The 20788-nt window shown below is 39.8% G+C and overlaps 1 protein-coding gene across 14 annotated transcripts in view; it reads right to left on the reverse strand.

Annotated features, from left to right (window-relative positions):
* NUMB (NUMB endocytic adaptor protein) overlaps positions 1 to 20788 on the reverse strand; it is a 106938-nt gene that overhangs the window by 32511 nt on the left and 53639 nt on the right. For all 14 annotated transcript variants that reach the window (XM_030452342.1, XM_030452345.1, XM_030452341.1 and 11 more), the window contains exon 2: positions 6694 to 6837. In XM_030452342.1, the coding sequence (XP_030308202.1) occupies positions 6694 to 6819 (126 nt within the window). In that variant the 5' untranslated portion in view covers positions 6820 to 6837. The remainder of the gene's footprint in view (positions 1 to 6693; positions 6838 to 20788) is intronic.

The raw sequence follows: 20788 nt of genomic DNA on the forward strand, positions 1-20788 counted from the left end.
ATCCCCCTCATTTTGAAAAACAAACCACATAGAATCAAACATCGTAACCCAATGAAAACTTCTTCATTTCCAAAATTTAAATTACATTTTAAAGAAACACTTCTGAAAGGCTAAAAAAGACATTTTTACAGCTCTAAGTGTTAACAGTCATATCCTTAGAACAATCTGAAATTTTCTAAATAATTTAAGAATTTGACTTTGGCCAAAGACAGGAGGGTTTTAAAACTAAGAAGATTCATTTAAAACCTCTTTACAAAGGTGGAAAGTTTCTGCCCCTATACTCAGCCCTGGTAAGGTCACACCTTGAGTCCTGTGTCCAGTTCTGGGCCCCTCAGCTCAGGAAGGAGATTGAGGTCCTGGAGCAGGTCCAAAGGAGGGCAACCAAGCTGGTGAAGGGACTCGAACACAGATCATATGAGGAGAGGCTGAGAGAGCTGGGGGTGTTGAGGCTGGAGAAGAGGAGGCTCAGGGGAGACCTCATCACTCTCTCCAACTCCCTGAAAGGAGGTTGGAGCCAGGGGGGGGTTGGGCTCTTTTCTCAGGCAACTCTCAGTAGGACAAGAGGGCAGGGTCTCAAGTTGTGCCAGGGGAGGTTTAGGTTGGAGATGAGAGAATTTTTTCACGGAAAGGGTGATCAGACATTGGAACGGGCTGCCTGGGGAGGTGGTGGACTCTTCGTCCCTGGAGACATTTAAAAAGCGACTCGATTTGGCACTCAGTGCCATGGTCTAGTGACTGTGGCGGTAGTTGATCAAGGGTTGGACTCGATGATCTCTGAGGTCCCTTCCAACCCAGCCTATTCTATGATTCTATGAAAGATTGGGGATTGCATTACATTCCTCCTAATTGTGACAAAAATGCATAGGAACATATTTGAGGCAAGCCTCACACCATTCTTTTATAATTAGCAATCTTCATGCTTTTTTTCTTGTGATCTTAAATGCTGCAGGAATTTAAACACCCACCTTTGCTTGCTGCTGGGTTAGTATTCAATAGGAACTGTTCAATGCTATCAATTCATGCCCTAAGAGGTAGGGACTTGTAGTGTTTAATGTATAAGGCTCTGCAGCATTTCAGAAATGAGCAGCTCTGTGACATTAACTTCTTAAAAATACTTCACATAGTTTCCAAAATCTAATCAAGCATCTTAAGCTTTCACAGTCAGAAATATCACATGCCTCGTTTAATGGCACTTCAGCATCAACATGCTGGTAAACTATTTCACACATACTATTTTTCCAAACTAGAAAAGAACTTAAATCTGTTTAAATTTTAATTTTAATTAAAACCAGTTACCTGTGCTGGGTACAAGCCATTCTGATCTGGAGGAACAGAACAGCATGCAAGCTGTATTTATACACTGACTAAAAAAAAAATAAAATAATTATAATATTATAATAATCTGAGATTTACAAAAGAGGCACTAAGCAATACAGTTCAGATTGTAAACTCCAAAACTAAAAAGAGAACAACTGGGCAGCTATGTGTGGTGGGACAGCACACAGCAAAGTGACAGAAATGACCTATTTCCTACTCATGGTGTTTTCAGCAGGGCCACACGTGGCCTCATGACACAAGACACTGGTTGGGTCACAGGACCCCAGAGATGGGAACTGACACAAGTCCCAGTGAGGAAACACCACGGGACTCACCACAAACTGTTCCCTTTCCTTCTGCTTGAATATTGAGCAACACAGAGTCCTCCAAACACCTCTCTAGAAAACAAGGGCTGGACAGGAAAGAGTGGAAGAATATTTACTCTTGAGAAGTCAGTTCATTTTTTCATGTGTGAATGTCCAGTTGTATCCATACGATTTTTCATTTGTCAACACTAACACAGAAATGAAGATCCAGTGGAAAGGTTAATTCACCTGCTACCAGGCATTCAGCAGCAAATCCTGGATTTAAGATTCAAACACACAAATGTGTTTTTTTTACTTTTCCACACAGAGAACTTTTACTGAAGTTTTGAGTCTTCCTGTTGGAATAAAAGGAAGAAAATCTGCAAGTAAACGTGAAGGCTACAAGCAACCAAAGCCTTAGATGTCTTAAATTCAAAAAAAGACTGATCACCAACAATATGAAAGTAAATAAGATTAATTAAATTAATCAAAGATAAGTGTGATTGTGCCATCTTTTAGAACCACAGGTAGGAATCAGCTGTTAGAACTGCCAAGGACTTACAAATGTTTGATTTGTGTAGTTCTGTGTTAAGTAGAGGAAAATGACCTAATTTTTCTGATATAAATTTCACAGACCAGTTACTCTAAAGTGCATTTGTATGAATAAAAACTCCTTACCCAGAGGGACATTCAAAAAGGCATTTCAGACAAAAGAAGCCCTAGTGTCAAATATTTTAGTCATTAAAACACAGACCAGCTGCATGTTCTCAGTGAGGTAGTGTCTACAGCAAGAAAGCAAATTTCAAAATCTGTATGGCAATGAACTTCATTTGTTTGCAATTATGATGTATAAAGATTGTTTAAAAATAAATTACAGCACTGATAAGTAATATCTCTTAGAATAATCTACTTAATTAATCTTAGAATAATGTACTTCAAAATACTTTTAAATACTATACACATCGAAGTCATAAATTACATATATCTGGCACAACTTTTCTGGTTTTTGCTTTTTAGTCTGTTAGGACAGTGGAAGAGAATTCACCTCTGAAAATAAGATTTTACACTAATTTGCCAGCAGCTGTTAGAGTGCCACATTTAATAACAGAACAACTCTGAGTAAATCTATAAAAACTGCAATGTATTATGTACCTCCACACCACAAACGTTTAGGAGCATAATGTTATCACTCTCCTATGTAATGCAAAGTTTGCAAATCCCACTTGTCTAAACATCCTGTCTATACCTTTGCTGACAGACAGGCACCTGTTTCTCTATGCTGATGCAGGAAAAAACCCCATTTGGTTGCAACACTCCAGCACCTTGGCTCTTCTTCCAATACAACTAAAGGCAGTTCAAAGCAGAAGAGCAGGGCAGGAAAGCCAGCAGGCATCCTAAGGCACTACTCTGAATGGGTAAGATTCCCACCTCAAGCCTGGTTAGATTCCCAACACAGTGCAGAGCTATCTGTAAATCCTACACACACTCAGATGACTGAGAAAATATGATCAGTAGTTCAACATCCAACACAGCTACTCTGACTGCTGGAAAAAAAACACAGACTGCTGAACAGGAAAAGCTGCTATTGCTTAGGAGGCACAGGACCCATCCTAGGTTATCACCACCTCCAAATTTATGGGCACATCACTGGAGAGAACCAGCTGAGCATCCAAGCCACAACCCTGCAACAAGGGAACAAGACTTTTGCCAATGCTTCCCACAGAGGATCTTCTCTACTGAATTGAAGACAACCCACAGACTCACTGGATTTGCTCAGAATCCAACAGCACACTTAGGGACTTTAGTTATCAGCTGTAGCACGGGAAGAATTTCAAGAACTGTGGCAATGCAGAGAACCTTTCAATAACACTACATCTGTTTGCAGCCTCAAAGCACAGTGATGGAGCAGCTACTGGAGGCCCTGTCCAACACCAACAGAACAAAGCCTGGAGGCAGGATGAAATCCTATTTGCAACATGACTTTCAAAGTGCTTCCATATGCTCTGTAATACCTAAAGAGGGACAGATCTGTACTAGCACTCTACAAACACCTCAACTCTGGGCAAAATATAAATGCCCAAAGACCAGAAGTCAAAAAACATACCAACTTAAAGAAGTGTTAAGAAAGTGACATACTTTTCACTCAAACTTTTATGATCTCTCTTTCACACCAGCAGCCAAGACCAAGCGTTCTGCATTCACAGTTGTCTCCTCTCTCCAAAAAGAGAGCGTTGAGTCTTAACTAATAAAATGGCAAACATTAGAAGAAACAAAGCCCTCAACATGGCTTCTACATTAAATTCCATGTATTTTACTTTCACGTAGAAAACCCTGAAAACAGCTGTAGAGACATTTGTTAACAGTTCTCAGGTCTTCACTTGCTTTACTGGTAAAACTTTGTCCCTCTCTGCACAAGTCAAGACTCCAGTCCTGCCACTCAGCGATGCTTTGACCTTCAAAGAACTATGGATAATGATTTTTAGAGAGTGGGCAGTTGAGACCATAAAGAGTAAGGACATCCTAACTGTAGAGAAATAAGATAAACCAGGTGCCTCGAGTTGCCAAAGAGTGGGTGTGAGTCCACCTGTGCCTGGTTAGGGCAGGGCCCCTATTACCAGGGGGCCAATAAAGGTGGGACACACACCCACAGAGAGAAAGCTCACTCTGGTGTGAGGCATGGAGAGACCAGCAGCTCGTCGAGCCTCAGGAGCAAGAAAGGCTCCTCCTGCTACACCTAACTCCCTCAGAGACACTAAAATGCAGCTGGGCAGCTATGCTACAGGGAATGGACCATTCTGGAATTATCATTTATGAACTATAAGAAAATGAAGGTATTTTCACCAAGTTCTGGACTTCAATGCGCTCCTATTCATCAAGCATTTTTCCCAAAATACCTCAGTTTCTTCTGCTCCATTGAGAAGCATCAGGAAGAAAAGTCACCCCATCAGGTATTTCAGGACATGGGCGATGCCATACTTCTTCTGGAATGTACAACTTCCCAAATAATAGCCTAGAGCAGCGTGACAGGATACTCTCCTTCAATAGCACAAAGTTCTATTCTTTTTGTGAGCAAAATATGGTACCACCCACTAAAGCGATGACTCTACATCTGGTTTATCTCACTCCCTCACAATGGCACACTTCCTTTCTGTATCTATTAAAGACCAGTCAACACCCACTTTGTATCCCAACCCTCATAAAAATTTTCATGACTGCCCATCTCCAGGCACAGTATTTTGGAAGTTATGTTCTAATCCACTAAACTAAAATGCCTCTTACGAGTCAAACTGTTCTGATTTTAGGTCTTCCACTAATTGCAAATTCTCTAAATATTAATAGTCTGTCCTTCTGGTCAAATCAAGAAACATGTGTAAAGATGCATTTACTTCGGGGTATTTTTTTCCCACTGATCAAATTGCACTAATTCAGTGAAATCCAACATAATGCAGGCAAATAAGGGTTAACAAGTTGCATTGTGATGACAGGATGCAAAGACTCATCCATTTCTACGCCTCTTTAGCACAGAATAGCCCAAACCCTTTTTGAACTTTGGGTACATGTGCCCAGAATAGATGAATGCTTCATTTAAATACAGGAAGCATTTGTCATTATAAGAGCAAGTCCTGACTGAGAGTTTAAAAAGTCAGTCTTTAAACAGCAGGAATCAATTCATGCCCTTTGTGTTCAGAAAAAGTTTGAGTAAAACTAGATGTCTAGAAATGAAGCATTTTTGCTTTTCAACCTGTGTAGTGGCAAAGTTATTTTAAAATAATGATCCTCAAGCCAACTGCTCTTCTCTGCTAGAGAGTGTTAAACCTTAATCCAAGTTTCAGTTTCCACAAAGCAGTTACTCACTTTCAAAGTTCTGGCAAAACAACCATCTCTGTGTAGTACTGGACTACAGTTCCTTCCTTTTAGCAGAAAACTAATACAAGACAAAGACAAATAAGCAAGCAACCCTAGCAAAGCAGAAGCATGACACATAATTAAGTAAAAGCACACTTAAAAGCAAGTGACCTGAAATTTGTTGCACATCTGCACATCCCCACAGCTTTACAAAAATATGGAAGTGGATTTCAAGGGTCTCACCCAGCAACATCACCTGTTTATCTGGTGATGGTGACTGGACAGAATTACTAAGTATAATACAGATTAAAAAAAAAATTAAAAGGTCTTTAAGTATCAGAATTAGACTGATTTCCTTCCACACAGATAATTAATTCGTTAGCTTTCCCTAAATGTCATCTGCTTAGATTCTATTGTAGTGGTAGTAGTAACATGTCTTGAGGAAGCAAGCTTTTGATTACAAGGGAAGCACATGCAACAAGACACCTTAAATTTCTTGTTTATTTTTATTATTCTATTTCTTAAGCATTGATAGTAAATATTCCTCTAAAATATAGTATTGTTTCCTAAATAAAGGGAAGGAGAAATCATGACACAAAAGAAAATGCCTATTTATAACTCTCAGATGATCTGGAATGAGTTCTCAGAGTTCAAAAAGTTAATTTTAGTTTCACATCCATTAACATCTGTAACATACACACACACAAAATTGATAGACAGCCTCAGAAGTCAGCAAGTGTTGAGAACCTCAAGCACTGGAAGGAAACCCAGATGTTACTTTGCAATGCTTTCAACTATCAAAAGAGACAAAGGATTCCTTTCCAAGCACAATCCACTGCTTACATTCCAAGTCAAACTGCAACCACAACTCCCCTTTTAACAGAGAGAACCAAGTACCTTTCCATGCAATCCAAAGAGGTCTATCCATTCCGTTCCTCCAGAAAGATGAAGACAAATATCATATCACTCCTCTGCCTAGCTACATGATTTATTTTAACTAGATAATAAAGCAGGGTATCTCAGACAGCGATTTTCCAAGGCATTTGTTACATGAGTCATCTGGCTTTAAAAAAAAACCCACATCCTTTGCAGTGAGAGCTGACTGTAAAATAGGTCAGTGTGTAATGAAGCATGCCTCTGGCTTATGCTGGCCAAAAAAGCCCCAAATGAGAGCTAATGTTGAGAGTTCCTCATGGATATCTGAAAGGAAGACAGAAACTCTTACCTTAACAGGAAAGCTACACTTGCCGGTACGAACACCTTCTTCATCAGTCTGCCATTGATGAGGCCTGCTGGCCTCTGGGACATAGACATCTTTCTTTCTCCTAAAGCTCTGCCGTAATTTGTTCATTTCTCAGATTTTCACGTCCTAGAAGAAAAAAAAAAAATACTGCCAATAGGCATCAAAACACATTTAGCACCTTGGGTCACCGCTATCGTAACAAACAAGGGTTGGACTCGATGATCTCTGAGGTCCCTTCCAACCCAGCCTATTCTATGATTCTATGAAACATCCCTGTGAAAAATCAGGGCTTCAGCAAATATCCACGGAGGTACCTGTGAAAGGAAGGTATTTTGGAAGTCTGCTCTGAGACAGATACTCCCTTTGAAGTGGAAAACCCAAATCCACTTTGTTTAATATCTTTCCACAGCAACTGAAGCGTTAGACCCAGGAATAACTACTACTCTAAGCATAAGGTTACCTAAAATAGCTGACAGAGAAGCTCTGAAGAGTGATGCATATCAAATCCTGCCTCCCCAAACTTCAACACCCACCTAGAGCAACTAAGCAGGAAACCAGCAGCACAAGCATCCAAGGCACTCATGCAAGGAAAGGATTCATAGCCTTAAAACTGTGTGCTTGTCCTGTTCTTTAAGTTCATGCTTTTACTGAGGCCTTGATTAGCCTCCTGGTAAGAGTTCTTGCTTCTTTAAATGAGTACAGCACTGACTTGACTTCTATGTCCTGGGTAAATCTCTGAACAATGACACAGTCTTCCCTTTCCAAAGGGAGAAGACAGTTCTGTACTCACAATTCCAAAGCACAGAATTAAATAAATTTTATACACTAATCTCTTCCACGTCAGTTTCTATATACATTCCAATCTATATATCACACATGCTCACCCTCACTGGATTCCAAGCACAACTAGCCAAGAAGTTATCAGAGAAAGTACTACTAATAAAAGAACTCAGTATTCAGCTACAGAATCATATGGGATAGAATGTAGGGAATACAAAAAAACACACTGAAAGGCTCTTCTTGAAAAAGAAACCTTCTTACAACCAGATCTCATTTTGATAGAAAAAAAAAGGATGCTGCAAAATGCAAGGCAACAAAATCTAACTGGATTCTTTCCCATTAGGTTAATTAAGCCACAGAATATGTCTGGTTAGGGGTGTGAATAGGTGGCCTCTGAAAGAAAGCTGCTTTAAGAGCTGTCTCAACACCATTTTAAACCCTGAAAAAAAAGTGTTATCAAGTTAAAACTATTTGGCACAGGTGAGAAAAGTCAACACATTCAGGTTTGTGGTAACTGACAGCTACGAAGCTTACATTCAAAATGCAACAATTTCAATGTTGAACAAAAGCCAGAAAATAAAGCAGACAAAAATCACTGCCCACTGCTACTTCTGATCAGCCAAATTAAAAATATGAAATTGGCTTACATCATGCACTTCAGCCATTCCCAGTAAGAAAAAGGTGTGAGCTTTGTCACACCCCAAATCCTCCTTCAGCAACTGTTGCTTTCCTCATTAAACTGCAATTCATTAGGCAAGTCAGTTCCCACTGTACCCTGTGAGCACTGGCTCATTCTCTAGGGTATTCTGCCTGCAATGCATAAAAGCAACGTTGTAAAACAATAATTTACAGAAGATAAAGGATAAACAAAACACCACCATGTCACTAAAACAGGGAAATTTAAGTGTTGTCATATCGATGTGGAACAGGTTGCCCAGAGAGGTGGTGGAAGCCCCATCCATCCCAGAGCCCAGGCTGGATGGGCTCTGAGCAACCTGATGTGGTGGGAGGTGTCCCTGCCCAGGGCAGGAAGGGTGGAAGTAGATGATCTTAAAGGTCCCTTCCAACCCTGAAAATTCTATGATTCTATGTGCAAATAAGCACGGGGCAACTCCAAACAGAGGAGCTGAATGTCTCGTTCAGTCTAAAGGAACCAGAAGTTCAAAGGGGCCCCAGCAAACCAAGGCATGGCAGGCACCTCAGCTCACCAGGACAGTCACCAGTCTCTGACCCTGCTGAAGACTGGCAGTGTCACAGCACGATGAGCAAAACCTCTGCTCCAGCTCAGGAGCCTGGCCAGTGTGTAGTTTAAAACCCAGCTGCCTGACCTTCCACTCCAGCAAATAAGAACAGGACGTTTGCTTATCTGAGCATTTCCTTGGACCTCTCCCAGGAAGCACTGCTTTGGCCCATGAGACTGGTACCTTACTGGAGACTTCTTCTGACCAGGACTCTCAATCCACAGGGGAGGATGAGAACAAGAGTTCCTCAACTGCACTTCCTGTGAGAAGCTGAAATGGCATTTTGCCCAAAAGTGTTTCCTTTTCACTGAAAAGCCAAACCCATTTTCCTACATGTTCTAATTTTGAGCTCATGTTGATTTAAAAGTAGCCTGTTTTACTTAACAGCAATGCTGACAAATAGCAATATTAATTTCTGGTCAGGCAACCAGAGATCTTTCTTCAGCTGCCACTTGAGTGGAAAACTCAGCTTTGAGCTGTCATATTGCTCCGAGTAGGTTGTAAAATAGTTTGCCCTACAAAAAACTCAATTTGCTGCTCATGTGCACGTCAGCCCAGCATAACTAGAATTGCCATCTGCTGGAAAAGCATTAAGTAAAACGATTCACACAGGCTGCATATTTGAGGATTCAGGAGAGAAGCACATGAATTGCTACAATTAAGTGCTGAAATTTCTACTGATTTTGTCTGGAGCTCAAAGTCCCTGCACAGCAATTCTAGAGAAAAACAAGTGAGCATTTTCTGCTTGAATTCACACAGTGAGAGACACCACACAAGGCTGCAACAAGCTAGCAGGGTTATTTCTACTGAACCAATTACCAGTAACATGAAAAGTTTTATACCCTGTCTTGACATTACATAGGCTGAAAGTTACTTGTCCCAAAGCCTTTTCACTTTTACAATCCCCAAGTCCATCTTGGGCCCAGAGAAAGGACAAGAGAGAACCAGTGTTTGAAGATAAACTTGGTGAAAAGACAGGATGGGAAACAAAATCTAAATAAAGCACAAAATGTTGTGTTATATTAGAGACAAACCAGGAACAAAGGCTGTAAGCACCCAGATCTTCTGGAGAAAAGAGGAAACTGAGCCACTTTGGGTTCTGTTACATTTCAGGGTTATCTCTACCTGAAGGCCAACTACAGACAGCTCAACATCTGAATGGTTACAAAACAAAACAAAGGAAAACCAAACAAAAAACCCAAAACAAAAAAAACCAAAACCCAAAAAAACAAAAAAACAACCCAAAACAAACCACCAAGCAACACTAACAACCAAACCAACAAACAAACAAACAAAAACACAAACAAGAAAACCTTCATCCCTTTTGCAATCCAAGCAATAGCAACATCAGACCAGTTCCCAAAGCACCATACAAGCATTTAGAAAAGGCATGGAAAAGATATTTACATATGGAACTTATAAATCTATGTTGCCATTTCCTTTTATAAAACTGGCTATAGATGGGTTATATCAAAACCAGCTCCAAAGCCAATTTAAAGCACCACTATTCTTTTTGACCACTTCAAAGGGTATAACTTCAGTCCATGCCAGTTCATTGACAACTCAGGGGCAGCACTGAGACAGAGAAAAAAAGCATTATCATGAAGAAAAGTGCATGTTTAAGCACTCTTGGCTTCACTGACTTGTGCATCATCAGCTTATGGCTGCTGAACAAATTACTGCAAGATAAACTAGCATGTTAATTCATGTCTTGTTAGCTGGTCTGCTGTACCAGTGTGTTCACTTTTACCCTTCAGTGACCACAAGCCAGCAATTTATCCTTCAGATAAAGATGGGTAAGTGCTCACATTAGCTGAAGTTAGATGAGGTGGCAGCAGAGGATGATGCAAATCTGGAGTTTAGCTTGTGTTGCAGGAGTTAAGGAAGGCACCCTTATCTTCAGAGAAGCAGTTCGTGGACATTCTGCACAACTCATCCTTGGGTAGCAGTTGCTGCTACGAGGTGATGCAAAGTACAGGGCAGGACAATATTGGTACCTAAATTACACTGACAGATTTGAGTGGCTAGATTTTAGGCTATGGGTACTGAAAATTTCACACTTCTAATCAACCACTTTGTTTCAATACTGAGGACAAAAACCCAGCACAAAGCCATTTGTTCTGAGCTTCAGACTTCATGAACTGGTCTGCATTCAGTTCTGCAGTACCCTTTTTGTTTGCAATGGAACAAGGTAAAAACTTACTTTAAATCTTAAAGTTTCTTAAAACTACTTTACTTAAAAGGGTTTAGGATTACTTTGTTTTCTGACATATCAGTAACATTCCTAGAAGTACATGTTTCAAACAGCAGGAAAATATAGGTCTAAGAACAATGTGTTACACAGATCATTCTAAAATCTACAAGCCTCCACATAAAACTAGTTCAATCACCATCTTGCAATCAGTAACATAATTAAAAAAAGAGGTTCATCCACCTCTACTATGCTTTTTTGCCCAAGAAGTATCAGGCATTTCTTGACAAAGCTTTCTGAGCAAGTATATGTTTTTCCTGCCAAAGTTATCTGATACTTCAGACCTAAGAGGACATGCAAATTATCTTAATCTCATTGAAAAAAATGTGCTTGCCTAACCTACTCCCCAGGAAAACACTCTAGAAACATTCCTTGGCTAGCCTGAGGAGATCTGTATCCTCAGAAAACTTCATGGCTTTGAGTTCTGATGAAAGTCCAATCAAGACTCATACATAACAGCTATGTTCAAAACCTGAATTTTATTACAAAATCCAAATTCAGCAGGAAATGAAAACAGCCCACACTTTCATAGAAGAGTATTCCACACATTTTTTACCTATAAAACCCAATTTACTGCTGAAACTCCAACACTACTGTCAACCTTGGCTATAACTGGGACACTGGAACATCAGCAAGGAAATATGCTTATCTTGAGCCATTTTCTTGGGACAAGATCTGGTTTGGGCAGGCTTATCTGCAGTATGAGCACAAATACAAAGAAGTGGTTCAAAATATTTAGATCCATTTTGCTTCCTAAGGCACAGTTTGTATCTTTACACTTAACAAGACAAGGTAGGACTGTTTCATTTACAATAAAAAGGCAAGCTAGGAAATTGCTGCCCAGGTAAACAATCTGTCCCTGTCTATTATAAAGCTGACAGAATGGAGTCTTACTTCTCTGAAAAATCCTTATTAAGCATTGCTGACCTCCTGTCCTCTCCCACTTACACAGTACAAAAACATGCAATGTCAGATCTCTCCAAGCCTACTGCAAAGTTAGCCAAAACTTGCTGCAATTGCCTTGCAACAGCTTCTCTGCAATTACTCACCAGCACAAGAACACAGAGTACCCTTATCTTCTAAGGAAGAAAAGGTCACCCCATGTGTCAGATTTTGAACATGGAACTTTGAGCCTTTTTGTAAGTCTACATCCCATAAAATTTAATTAAATCCAGTAGTGTCACACTGAAGCAAATGAAGGCATGGAACCATCCAAACATTCTCACTAAAACATTAACAGTCCTGCTTATGCAATACACCCAGACAAACCACATTATTTACCAGATGGCTTTCCAACCCATTTACCCTTTCATTACCCAATTAAGTTCTAATAATACAATACAAGTAAGTATTCCAAGACATCAAAATACACATAAAAGGTGAAGAACAGGTTTGTTTGTTGAGTCAATAAATGCATTTTTTGTTGCTGCTGGTATTCTTTAGAGTTCAAATAAAGGGGAATTTCCTTGTTGCAAAAAACTGAAGTGTTGGATACATCATGAAAAGACTACTAAAACAAGCACATCAGCTCTAGAAAACTTATCTTTCAGCAGTGAAAGCAGTATTTAGATCATGCTTTGTAAATACAGCAATCTTAAACTCTATGTGAGACCAAAGAGGTCAGAGCCATAAGGATAATATACATTTCTCTGACAGCATTCTTAGAAGTTGTGATGACCATAAGATGGGAGGTATTGGCCACCCTCTCAAATCCAGCAGATTTCTTGCTGTCTCACACCCGAGCTAAGGGAGCACTCCACAGCTCCTCCCAGAGCACCTAACAACACTACCTGTACAACAGAGGACAGGAGAAGAGGAAAACATGCAATGAAAAAAAAAAAACAGAGTTAAAGAAAACTTGCAGATAGCTTATGGAGTATCAGGAAATGAAATCATGAACTGTATTCCAATAGAGCATCAGCAGCTGTGTGGCTAAAACATTCAGCTACCAGAAGCCCTGTTTCTCAAGCTTAGAATTTTGTAAAATACACCAGACTCTTCAAACATAAATATCCCCAGACTGCAGTGATTAAATACAGTGTTTGGTATTCCACAACAGTATGTATCAGACATACCAGCACAGCAAACACACTCAGACTCTTAAGCTGTCAGAAAAATGCAAGTTTGATCACTGCAAGACAGGTGCAGGAATTAGGAGTAATTCCTAAAAATATGCAATGCTCTTTCTAGAAGTCGTAAGAAAAATATCACTTGAAGTTCAGCAATTAAAAGAATCATAGAATCATAGAATCCTTGGGGTTGGAAGGGACCTCGAAAGATCATCTAGTCCAACCCCCCCTGCCAGAGCAGGGCCACCTAGAGCACTTCGCATAGGAACGTGTCCAGGAATGGTGTACTAGATTCCCTCATGTGCTACAAAGTGACTGTATTTCTCCTCTTGCTCAGAGATAACTGCAGCTAGGATGTTTAGTATACAAAACTCTAAAACCACAATGCATAAAATGTGTTATTCTCATGCAAAGAAACAATACACAATACAATCAGCCTCCCCCCAAAAAACCCAACACCCAAGCTGTTTGAACTATAGTATACGTCAGATCACTGAGCCTGATCTGGCCTTTGTGAGTTGGACTCTGGACAGTGGTAAAACCTAACTTTAAATCACCTAAATCTAGTTTTGGGGCTCCTTTATAAATCGGTATAGTTTCTCATAAAAGGATTACATTCAATGAAGAAATGAATGAGATGCAAACAAGGAAACTCTACCATGCTAACATTAGTCACTTCACAAATATTTTCATAGCACAATATAGTTGGAAGTGGCCAGGATGAAACTCACTGAAATCAGAGAAAATGCAATCAAATGTAACAGCAAAAGCTGTAATTGGCAGCAGTTAACCTGTTAGACTAAATGCAAATGTACCAGCATTTAATTAATTCTGTAAACTGGCTAAGCTTTGGTATTTAAAAGATCAGTCTTCAAAATGAACACAAGCTAAAACTGAAAGGCAAGATCCAATGCAGTTACGTGATACCTAGGATGTACATAATACCGTGCTCTGTAAAAAGAAAGCAAGCTTTGTTTTCTCCATCAATAAATATCCCAGAGCAAACGTCCCAGTTCATCAGAACCCACAGCAAAGTCTGACTCTGGTCCTACACAATGTGCTTTAAAAGTTCAAGTGTAGAGATAGAAGGCAGTAATCCCTTTGCTTTATAGGCTTACTCTAAAAATACGGTGTATTAATTGTCAGGGAAAATCAGGTCTCCTAAACACTCTAGGTGATACAAAGCCAGATGATTTGTAATACCAATAATAACTGAAAAGAAGGACAAGAAACAGTAGCTGTGCCTTGTGGAAAGCAGTTCAAGGGGTTGTTTTGCAGCTCATCTGCATGCATGGGAAGAATTTTAACTAACCAAGTCCTGCTATTTCCAAGTGAATCATTTACATTGAGAGCAGCTAATTCTTGGACAACTTAATATTCAACACAAACATCTTTTTAAAAGGAATCTTTACAAATACATGTTGAATTTAGAAAAGAAATTAGATAAGATATTTAAGACAACTGGGAATGGGCTGAAAACGATGGAAAAACATTTCCAGTAATCACCCAAATCTGAGAACCAAATCTGAAGATAATTATGTCAAACCTCACAAAAAGCAAACAGTAACTACAGCTAATGCAAACTGTTCTGTAACACATTAAACCAAACTGATTGTAGAGATACAAGATCTCACAAGAAGAAATTATTCTGTAAGAAAAAACAGCAGAGAGAAACACACAGAAGGGTAAGAGAATGACCTGTACTATAAATAATGATGCATATTAAATAAATTCAGCTATTACAGTTGGCTAGGAGAGATCATAAATCACATGTTTAGCCCTCTAAAAATGTAACTGTTAAATAAGCAAACAATAGTAAGAATCATTATGAAAGGAGCAGAGCAAAACCAACGAGATGCTGAAGCTTAAGACCAGACTGGGCTCAGCTTCAGCCTGCCTCTTGTCGTTAATAAACCCTTTCTGACATGAAACAAAAAGGTGTCAAGGATAATTAGTATTACAACAGCTTCTGTTCAAGAACAGATGAGATACAGCACAGGTCTTCACCTAAGAAAAGCAATTTCTGCTGAGCTGCTGTGGAGAGTTACAAAATCCCAGTACCATAAGTGTTGGAAAACAAGACAGGGAATTATGATTTCCTAATTTTTATATTGTAGAAATTGCAGAGAAATAACAGAATTCTCTAGCAGACCAAGTTTCAAAATAAAAGGGTATTTTTCTCATGATACAGAATTAACTTGCACGGTTCCTTGCCCTGGGATGTTTTCCAAACTAAAGATAAAAAAGGAATAATCAAACCAAACCAGTTTAATTATTTGATCAGAACTTCCAAAGGCTTCTAGAAACTATAGTGGAGGGGCAGCCTCCCAATCAGGAAATCAGCCAGTCCAATCTGACAAACTGGGAAGGTTTATTTCATCTCTGCCCCACCACTGACTGTCCTAAAGAGAATTCCTGTGCTATGGACCCCTTGTTGCAAACCACAACTCCACACCAGTCTCCTTCACCACCAACTCCAGTGGCCAAACCCCCATGTCACAGTGTCCCAGCAGAGCTGTTAGCACCCAGCTACACCAGGACCACCAAGAGCTGGTTGCTACACGTGGTATGCTTCTCCCTCCCCAAACCCACAGAATTATAGGTTCCTATAGAATTCCTAGAGCTCAAGGCATTTCCATGAAAACTCTTGTGAATTTCTATGTTCCCAGTAGCTCAAGAAATCTGAGTTCCTGTGGCAACAAGCCATGTGCACACTGGTCAGTCTCAATGAGAAATGAAAGTTAGCTTAAACTGTGTGTGTGAGGGAAAACCAGGATCATACATCCCTGGGATGACAGATGATTCCCTATTACACCCTAACTGCAGTGAGCCCAAGTTAGTCACTGCTTGGCAGCTGTTATGTGGTGGTTCAAGATGCTTTACTACCTCCCATCCTTCAACAGTTAAAGATAATTAAGGTCCTTTTATCTCCACACATCTTCTTTGGCTTCTTGATGCTAAATCAGCCTCTGAAACACCTCTGATTGCATCCAATGTAGAGGAGGCTGAGTGTCACAAAAGGCAATTTTAATATTAATGTATAACTCCCAAAGCTAAATTGTAAAGGATTTGCAACAGGCTTTTGTGAAAATGGCAGGTTTTGATAATAGAAATGAGCCTAAATAAAAGATACATCAATTTTTTCTGGCTGTCAAAGTATCTCAAAATCATTTGATCATCCTTTAAATAAGCCTAGACACACAAAGCCTTCCTATATTTATTTCAAATAAAATATAGGGAGAATCTTCTCAGAGAACTTGCTTTGGTGACCAGCATGTGATTGACTGGTAAGAACATTAATTTTTCTTCACAGAAATATTCTTATTATATTAGGGATTAAAGTTAACATTTGTATACTTGTCCATTGCAAGTTTTGAGTTGTTCCATAACTCGTTTCTCATGATAGCTTCTGATTTGATTACATTTGTGTAAAGCAAACAGAGTTAGGAAATAATCCTGTTAGTTCCTGGTGATGTTTTGCAAAGAGCTATCTTAGCAAAGTCAGATACAAGCTATAAATGCTTTTAAGCACAAAGGATGCAATGATGTCTGAATTCCTTCAGCACTAAAATACCCTTAAAAAAATACTCTGCAGAGTCTAATACAAGCCACATGCTTTGTCACCCACAGAGGACCCCATGCTACGTTTAGGGAATGTGCCACCACAGTCCCTACAAGATGTGTTTAGAGTGCTCTAACACACTTCCAGCTTTCTTTTTTCCTCCTTTCAAAGGAGGGCAACCAGTCTGGTGAAGGGACTCGAGCACAGACCCTATGAGGAGAGGCTGAGGGAGCTGGGGCTGTTCAGCCTAAAGAAGAGGAGGCTCAGGGGAGACCTCATTGCTGTCTACAACTCTCTGAAAGGAGGCTGTAGCGAGGTGGGAACTGGACTCTTTTCACAGACAACCTTCAACAAGACAAGAGGACACAGTCTTAAGTTGTGCCAGGGGAGGTTTAGGTTAGATATTAGAAAGAATTTCTTCACGGAGAGGGTGATTAGGCTATGGAATGGACTGCCCGGTGAGGTGGTAGATTCTCCGTCCCTGGAGACATTTAAAAAAAGACTGGATGTGGCACTCAGTGCCATGGTCTAGCAACTGCTCCAGTGGGTCAAGGGTTGGACTAGATGATCTCTGAGGTCCCTTCCAACCCGGCTAATTGATTCTATGATTCTGGTACAACTTGCTATCTATCCCTCAGTATTCCCTACGATTACACAGCACATACAACCTCATTTCATGCCCAGTGTTTCCCATGTCTGCTCACTGCCAAGCCTGAGGAAGATCCAAGCACAACTACTGAGCCACACTAGCTCAGTGGTTTTGAGAATTCAATATAGTAACATAACTAAAAAGATCCCTTTCAGGAATATTGAACTTCCCTAAAATCCCAATTAATGCAATTTGTGGTAAAATATTCCCCAACCCCAAGTGTCAGAGAATCAGTTACCAGAACATAATGTTCATATCACAGTAGCAAGAAGATGTTGAATTGGTGACTTACAGGTTCTGCCTCAGGTTCTGAATTAGTACTTTCCTTAAAAACACCCCTCTCAAAATCCCTCCCTCAAAGCTAAAACCTTGACTCCATGAATATACAAAAATTATGGGCTGAAAAAAAAAAAAAAAAACCCAAACAAAAAAGACAAAGTCCAATATGGACTAAAGAAGGTTCCATCTGACAACTTAAGTCCTTTCCTCCCTGTACCTCAAAAGGCAATGTATTTTTACATTATTTCAAGTGCTTCTTTCAAAGAACAACCCCACAATCTGGAACTGTTACACCACTATACCAACTCGCCACGACTCCATTCAAGGTGGGATTTTCCTTTGTTCATAGCAACAGACCTGAATCCTCTCAGACCAATGCAAAACCTTTCATCTTACTCGCTGCAGGGTTTGCATATTATCAGTTGGAGGTAATGGGGGGAAAGTGGAGGAGGCAGAGGTGGGAATCTTGGTGGAACTGGGAAGGATTTGGGAAGGGGGCAGATTTTTCTGGTCCAAAAAAATTAAAGATAAAATAAGACAAAGATAAGACCAAAAAAAAGATAAAAAGACAAAGCAGACAGACTCCATTTAAGGTTTGGCTTTTTTGGAAGAATTCCAAGCCAAGTTTTTCAGACCTGCTCCTGTAAACAGATGCATACTTCCCTCCTTACTCCCTGTTCCTATAGGTCAGCATTTAATGCCTCTTGCTTATGAGGATAGCAATGTTTGTCCTTATGGAGGCAGCAGACAGGAATTTAACTGCTATGAAATCTCACAAGCACTATTTTTTGACACTCTGATAGTAATCTCTGAGACACTTCCTTTCACAGAACTTACCAGGTTTCATTATGATCACTATAATTAGTAACACATTATTGCTGATCAGAAATAATACTTCATGAAGCCACAATTACACGCTCAGTGGGAATTTCCATGTACAGCTTGAGATGTCTGTAAATCCAGGGGTCCACATCCAAACTGGTCATTTGTGCTCCCATTACACTCAGTGGAGAGAAAAAACAGTTCAGTTGTACAAACCTACTTCAAATATACCTAACAATGACAATACATTTCACTAAATAAGTAACAGACATCTAAACAGACAGTTTCCACCCTTTTTGCCTAATATCAGACTAATCACTACAAAATTCCTCCATCATAATAAAAAAAATTTTTAATGAAAAAATTAATCAAGAAATGGAAGCAGTATGTTCCATTTTCTAACAATCTAGTCAAAACATGTAGTCTGTCACTAAAATGAGACCTTAATTCCAGCCTGTAGACAATATCTAAACCAGTTAAGTCCAATATAACAGCCTCTTCTACAGGAGGAGGGAAAAAAAAATTAAAAATCTAATTGAATTACCTGAGACAAACTGCTCCCAACTAATAAAACTGCTTTGCCTACTAACTGCACTGCAAGAACTCACATCAGCATTTAGTCAGAATTAAATCTATGGCAATTTAACACACAAGCCAAACCTTTGGGTCAGAATACAAAGGATTCAGCCTTACTGCCCTATCTTCCTGGTCATAAAATATTGAGAACTTAATATTGGGATCTTCTTTTCTATTAGCTTTCTCTTCCCCATTTATATTTCAGCTGTCAGCATTCAGGTTTTATTATCTCTTTCAAGATCAGCATAGACTTTCTGCCACAACACAGACAAGTAGTAAAACCAAACATGCATTAAAAGCCAGAACAAGCCTTTGCATGTATGTTTTCCTTACAAGTTGTGCTCACATCTAAAAATGGATTTTAAGAAAAGGCCACAACGTGCATTCTAATACAAAAGTTTAAAATAACCTTCACATAACTGTCTGTAACATCTAGAAATTAAGATTAAAAGTGTTCCCATTGTCTTAGTGCAGCAAGACACAGAACACTTATGAGTGATATGAACTTTAACCAACAGCATTTTAACAAGTTTTCAATCATACTCTCAAAATATAAAGTTAAGTTTTGCATCTCAAAATGCTGGTGCTGCCTTTTAGGGTCTCTTGTTTATCTTTATTAGATGCTAAGGCTACCACCTTCTTCCACAAATACCAAAATCCCATAAACATTAACAAAACCCCTCTTTTGACATTACCCATAAACAGTTCTCCCAGCTAAGAGAATCTGACCTGTGTTTATTTTAGCACTTATCTGCAAGTAAGCAACCAAACAGAAGAGCAGAGGACTGGGGAAAGAGTGCCTTTTGGTTTCAGCAAAATACTCAAATTACAAGATAATTACAAGCAATATCTGCTGGATGAAATCAGAAGTATCTAAAGCCATCAGTAAAGCAGATTTTGTCAGCTAAGGCCAGGTAAGAGCTATAGATATATTATGTACTGCAGTTGAGCACCTATTAGTTTTATTTTAAATAAGCTGCCAGCTGAGACATGGACAAAATTCAAAAGTGTCTGTTATTCAAATTGAGCTTATAGCTTTTTTACTGTTGTTCAAATCCAGGAAGAAAGTTCAGTATTAACATCATTTGGAACTACTGAGGTACACACAGATAATACAGATCTGTAAATCTGTCCTCACATCAGTTATGTCGCCAGTACAGAAATTACCTCCCTCACTCCTGCCATGATCTTAAACAAAACAGGATCCCATTTATTCTACAAGGGATCACATTTCCATCTCTTCCAGATGGTTAAACAAATCCCACTGCCACATAGCAGGTGACAGTCTCCCAGAGGGAGATGCTGCTGCCCAGGAGCCAGCACAGGCAGGGATGGCTCCAACAGTGACAATTCAGCAGCTCCACTGATGCCAGGAGTCCTCATGAGCACATTGCCAGGCTGGAACTATGGAATCCACAGACATTTCCCACCTTTCTACACCAGCTGTTGCTCACTACAGTGGAGCAGCAGCAATGATCTACTGCAACACACAAGAGCTGGGTGGCAGAGAGTGCCAGTGAGTACACTACTTACAAGTAACACGTCCTGGAAAACCACAGGGCTGTAGCAGCCTCCTGAATCACACACCAGCTGTCATCTGCCCAACTATAAACTTCTTGGCAAAGGAACAAGAAAAGCCAAATATCAAACAACCAGGGAAATGGTCTTCGTTCACACTGGGTCTCATGTTCACTGGAGCAATCAATCAATCAAGACTCAAGCCCAGCACAGACAGAAATATCACCCGACAACTCCCAGATTCTGTAGACACCAGCAGCCTTTCCAAAACTGCAGCTCAGCACGCTGCTACCAGGCACCTCAACATCAGACACAGCAGAGAGCAAGAGG

The sequence above is a fragment of the Calypte anna genome, chromosome 5A (assembly GCF_003957555.1).
Source record: "Calypte anna isolate BGI_N300 chromosome 5A, bCalAnn1_v1.p, whole genome shotgun sequence".
Classification (NCBI taxonomy): Eukaryota; Metazoa; Chordata; class Aves; order Apodiformes; family Trochilidae; genus Calypte; species Calypte anna.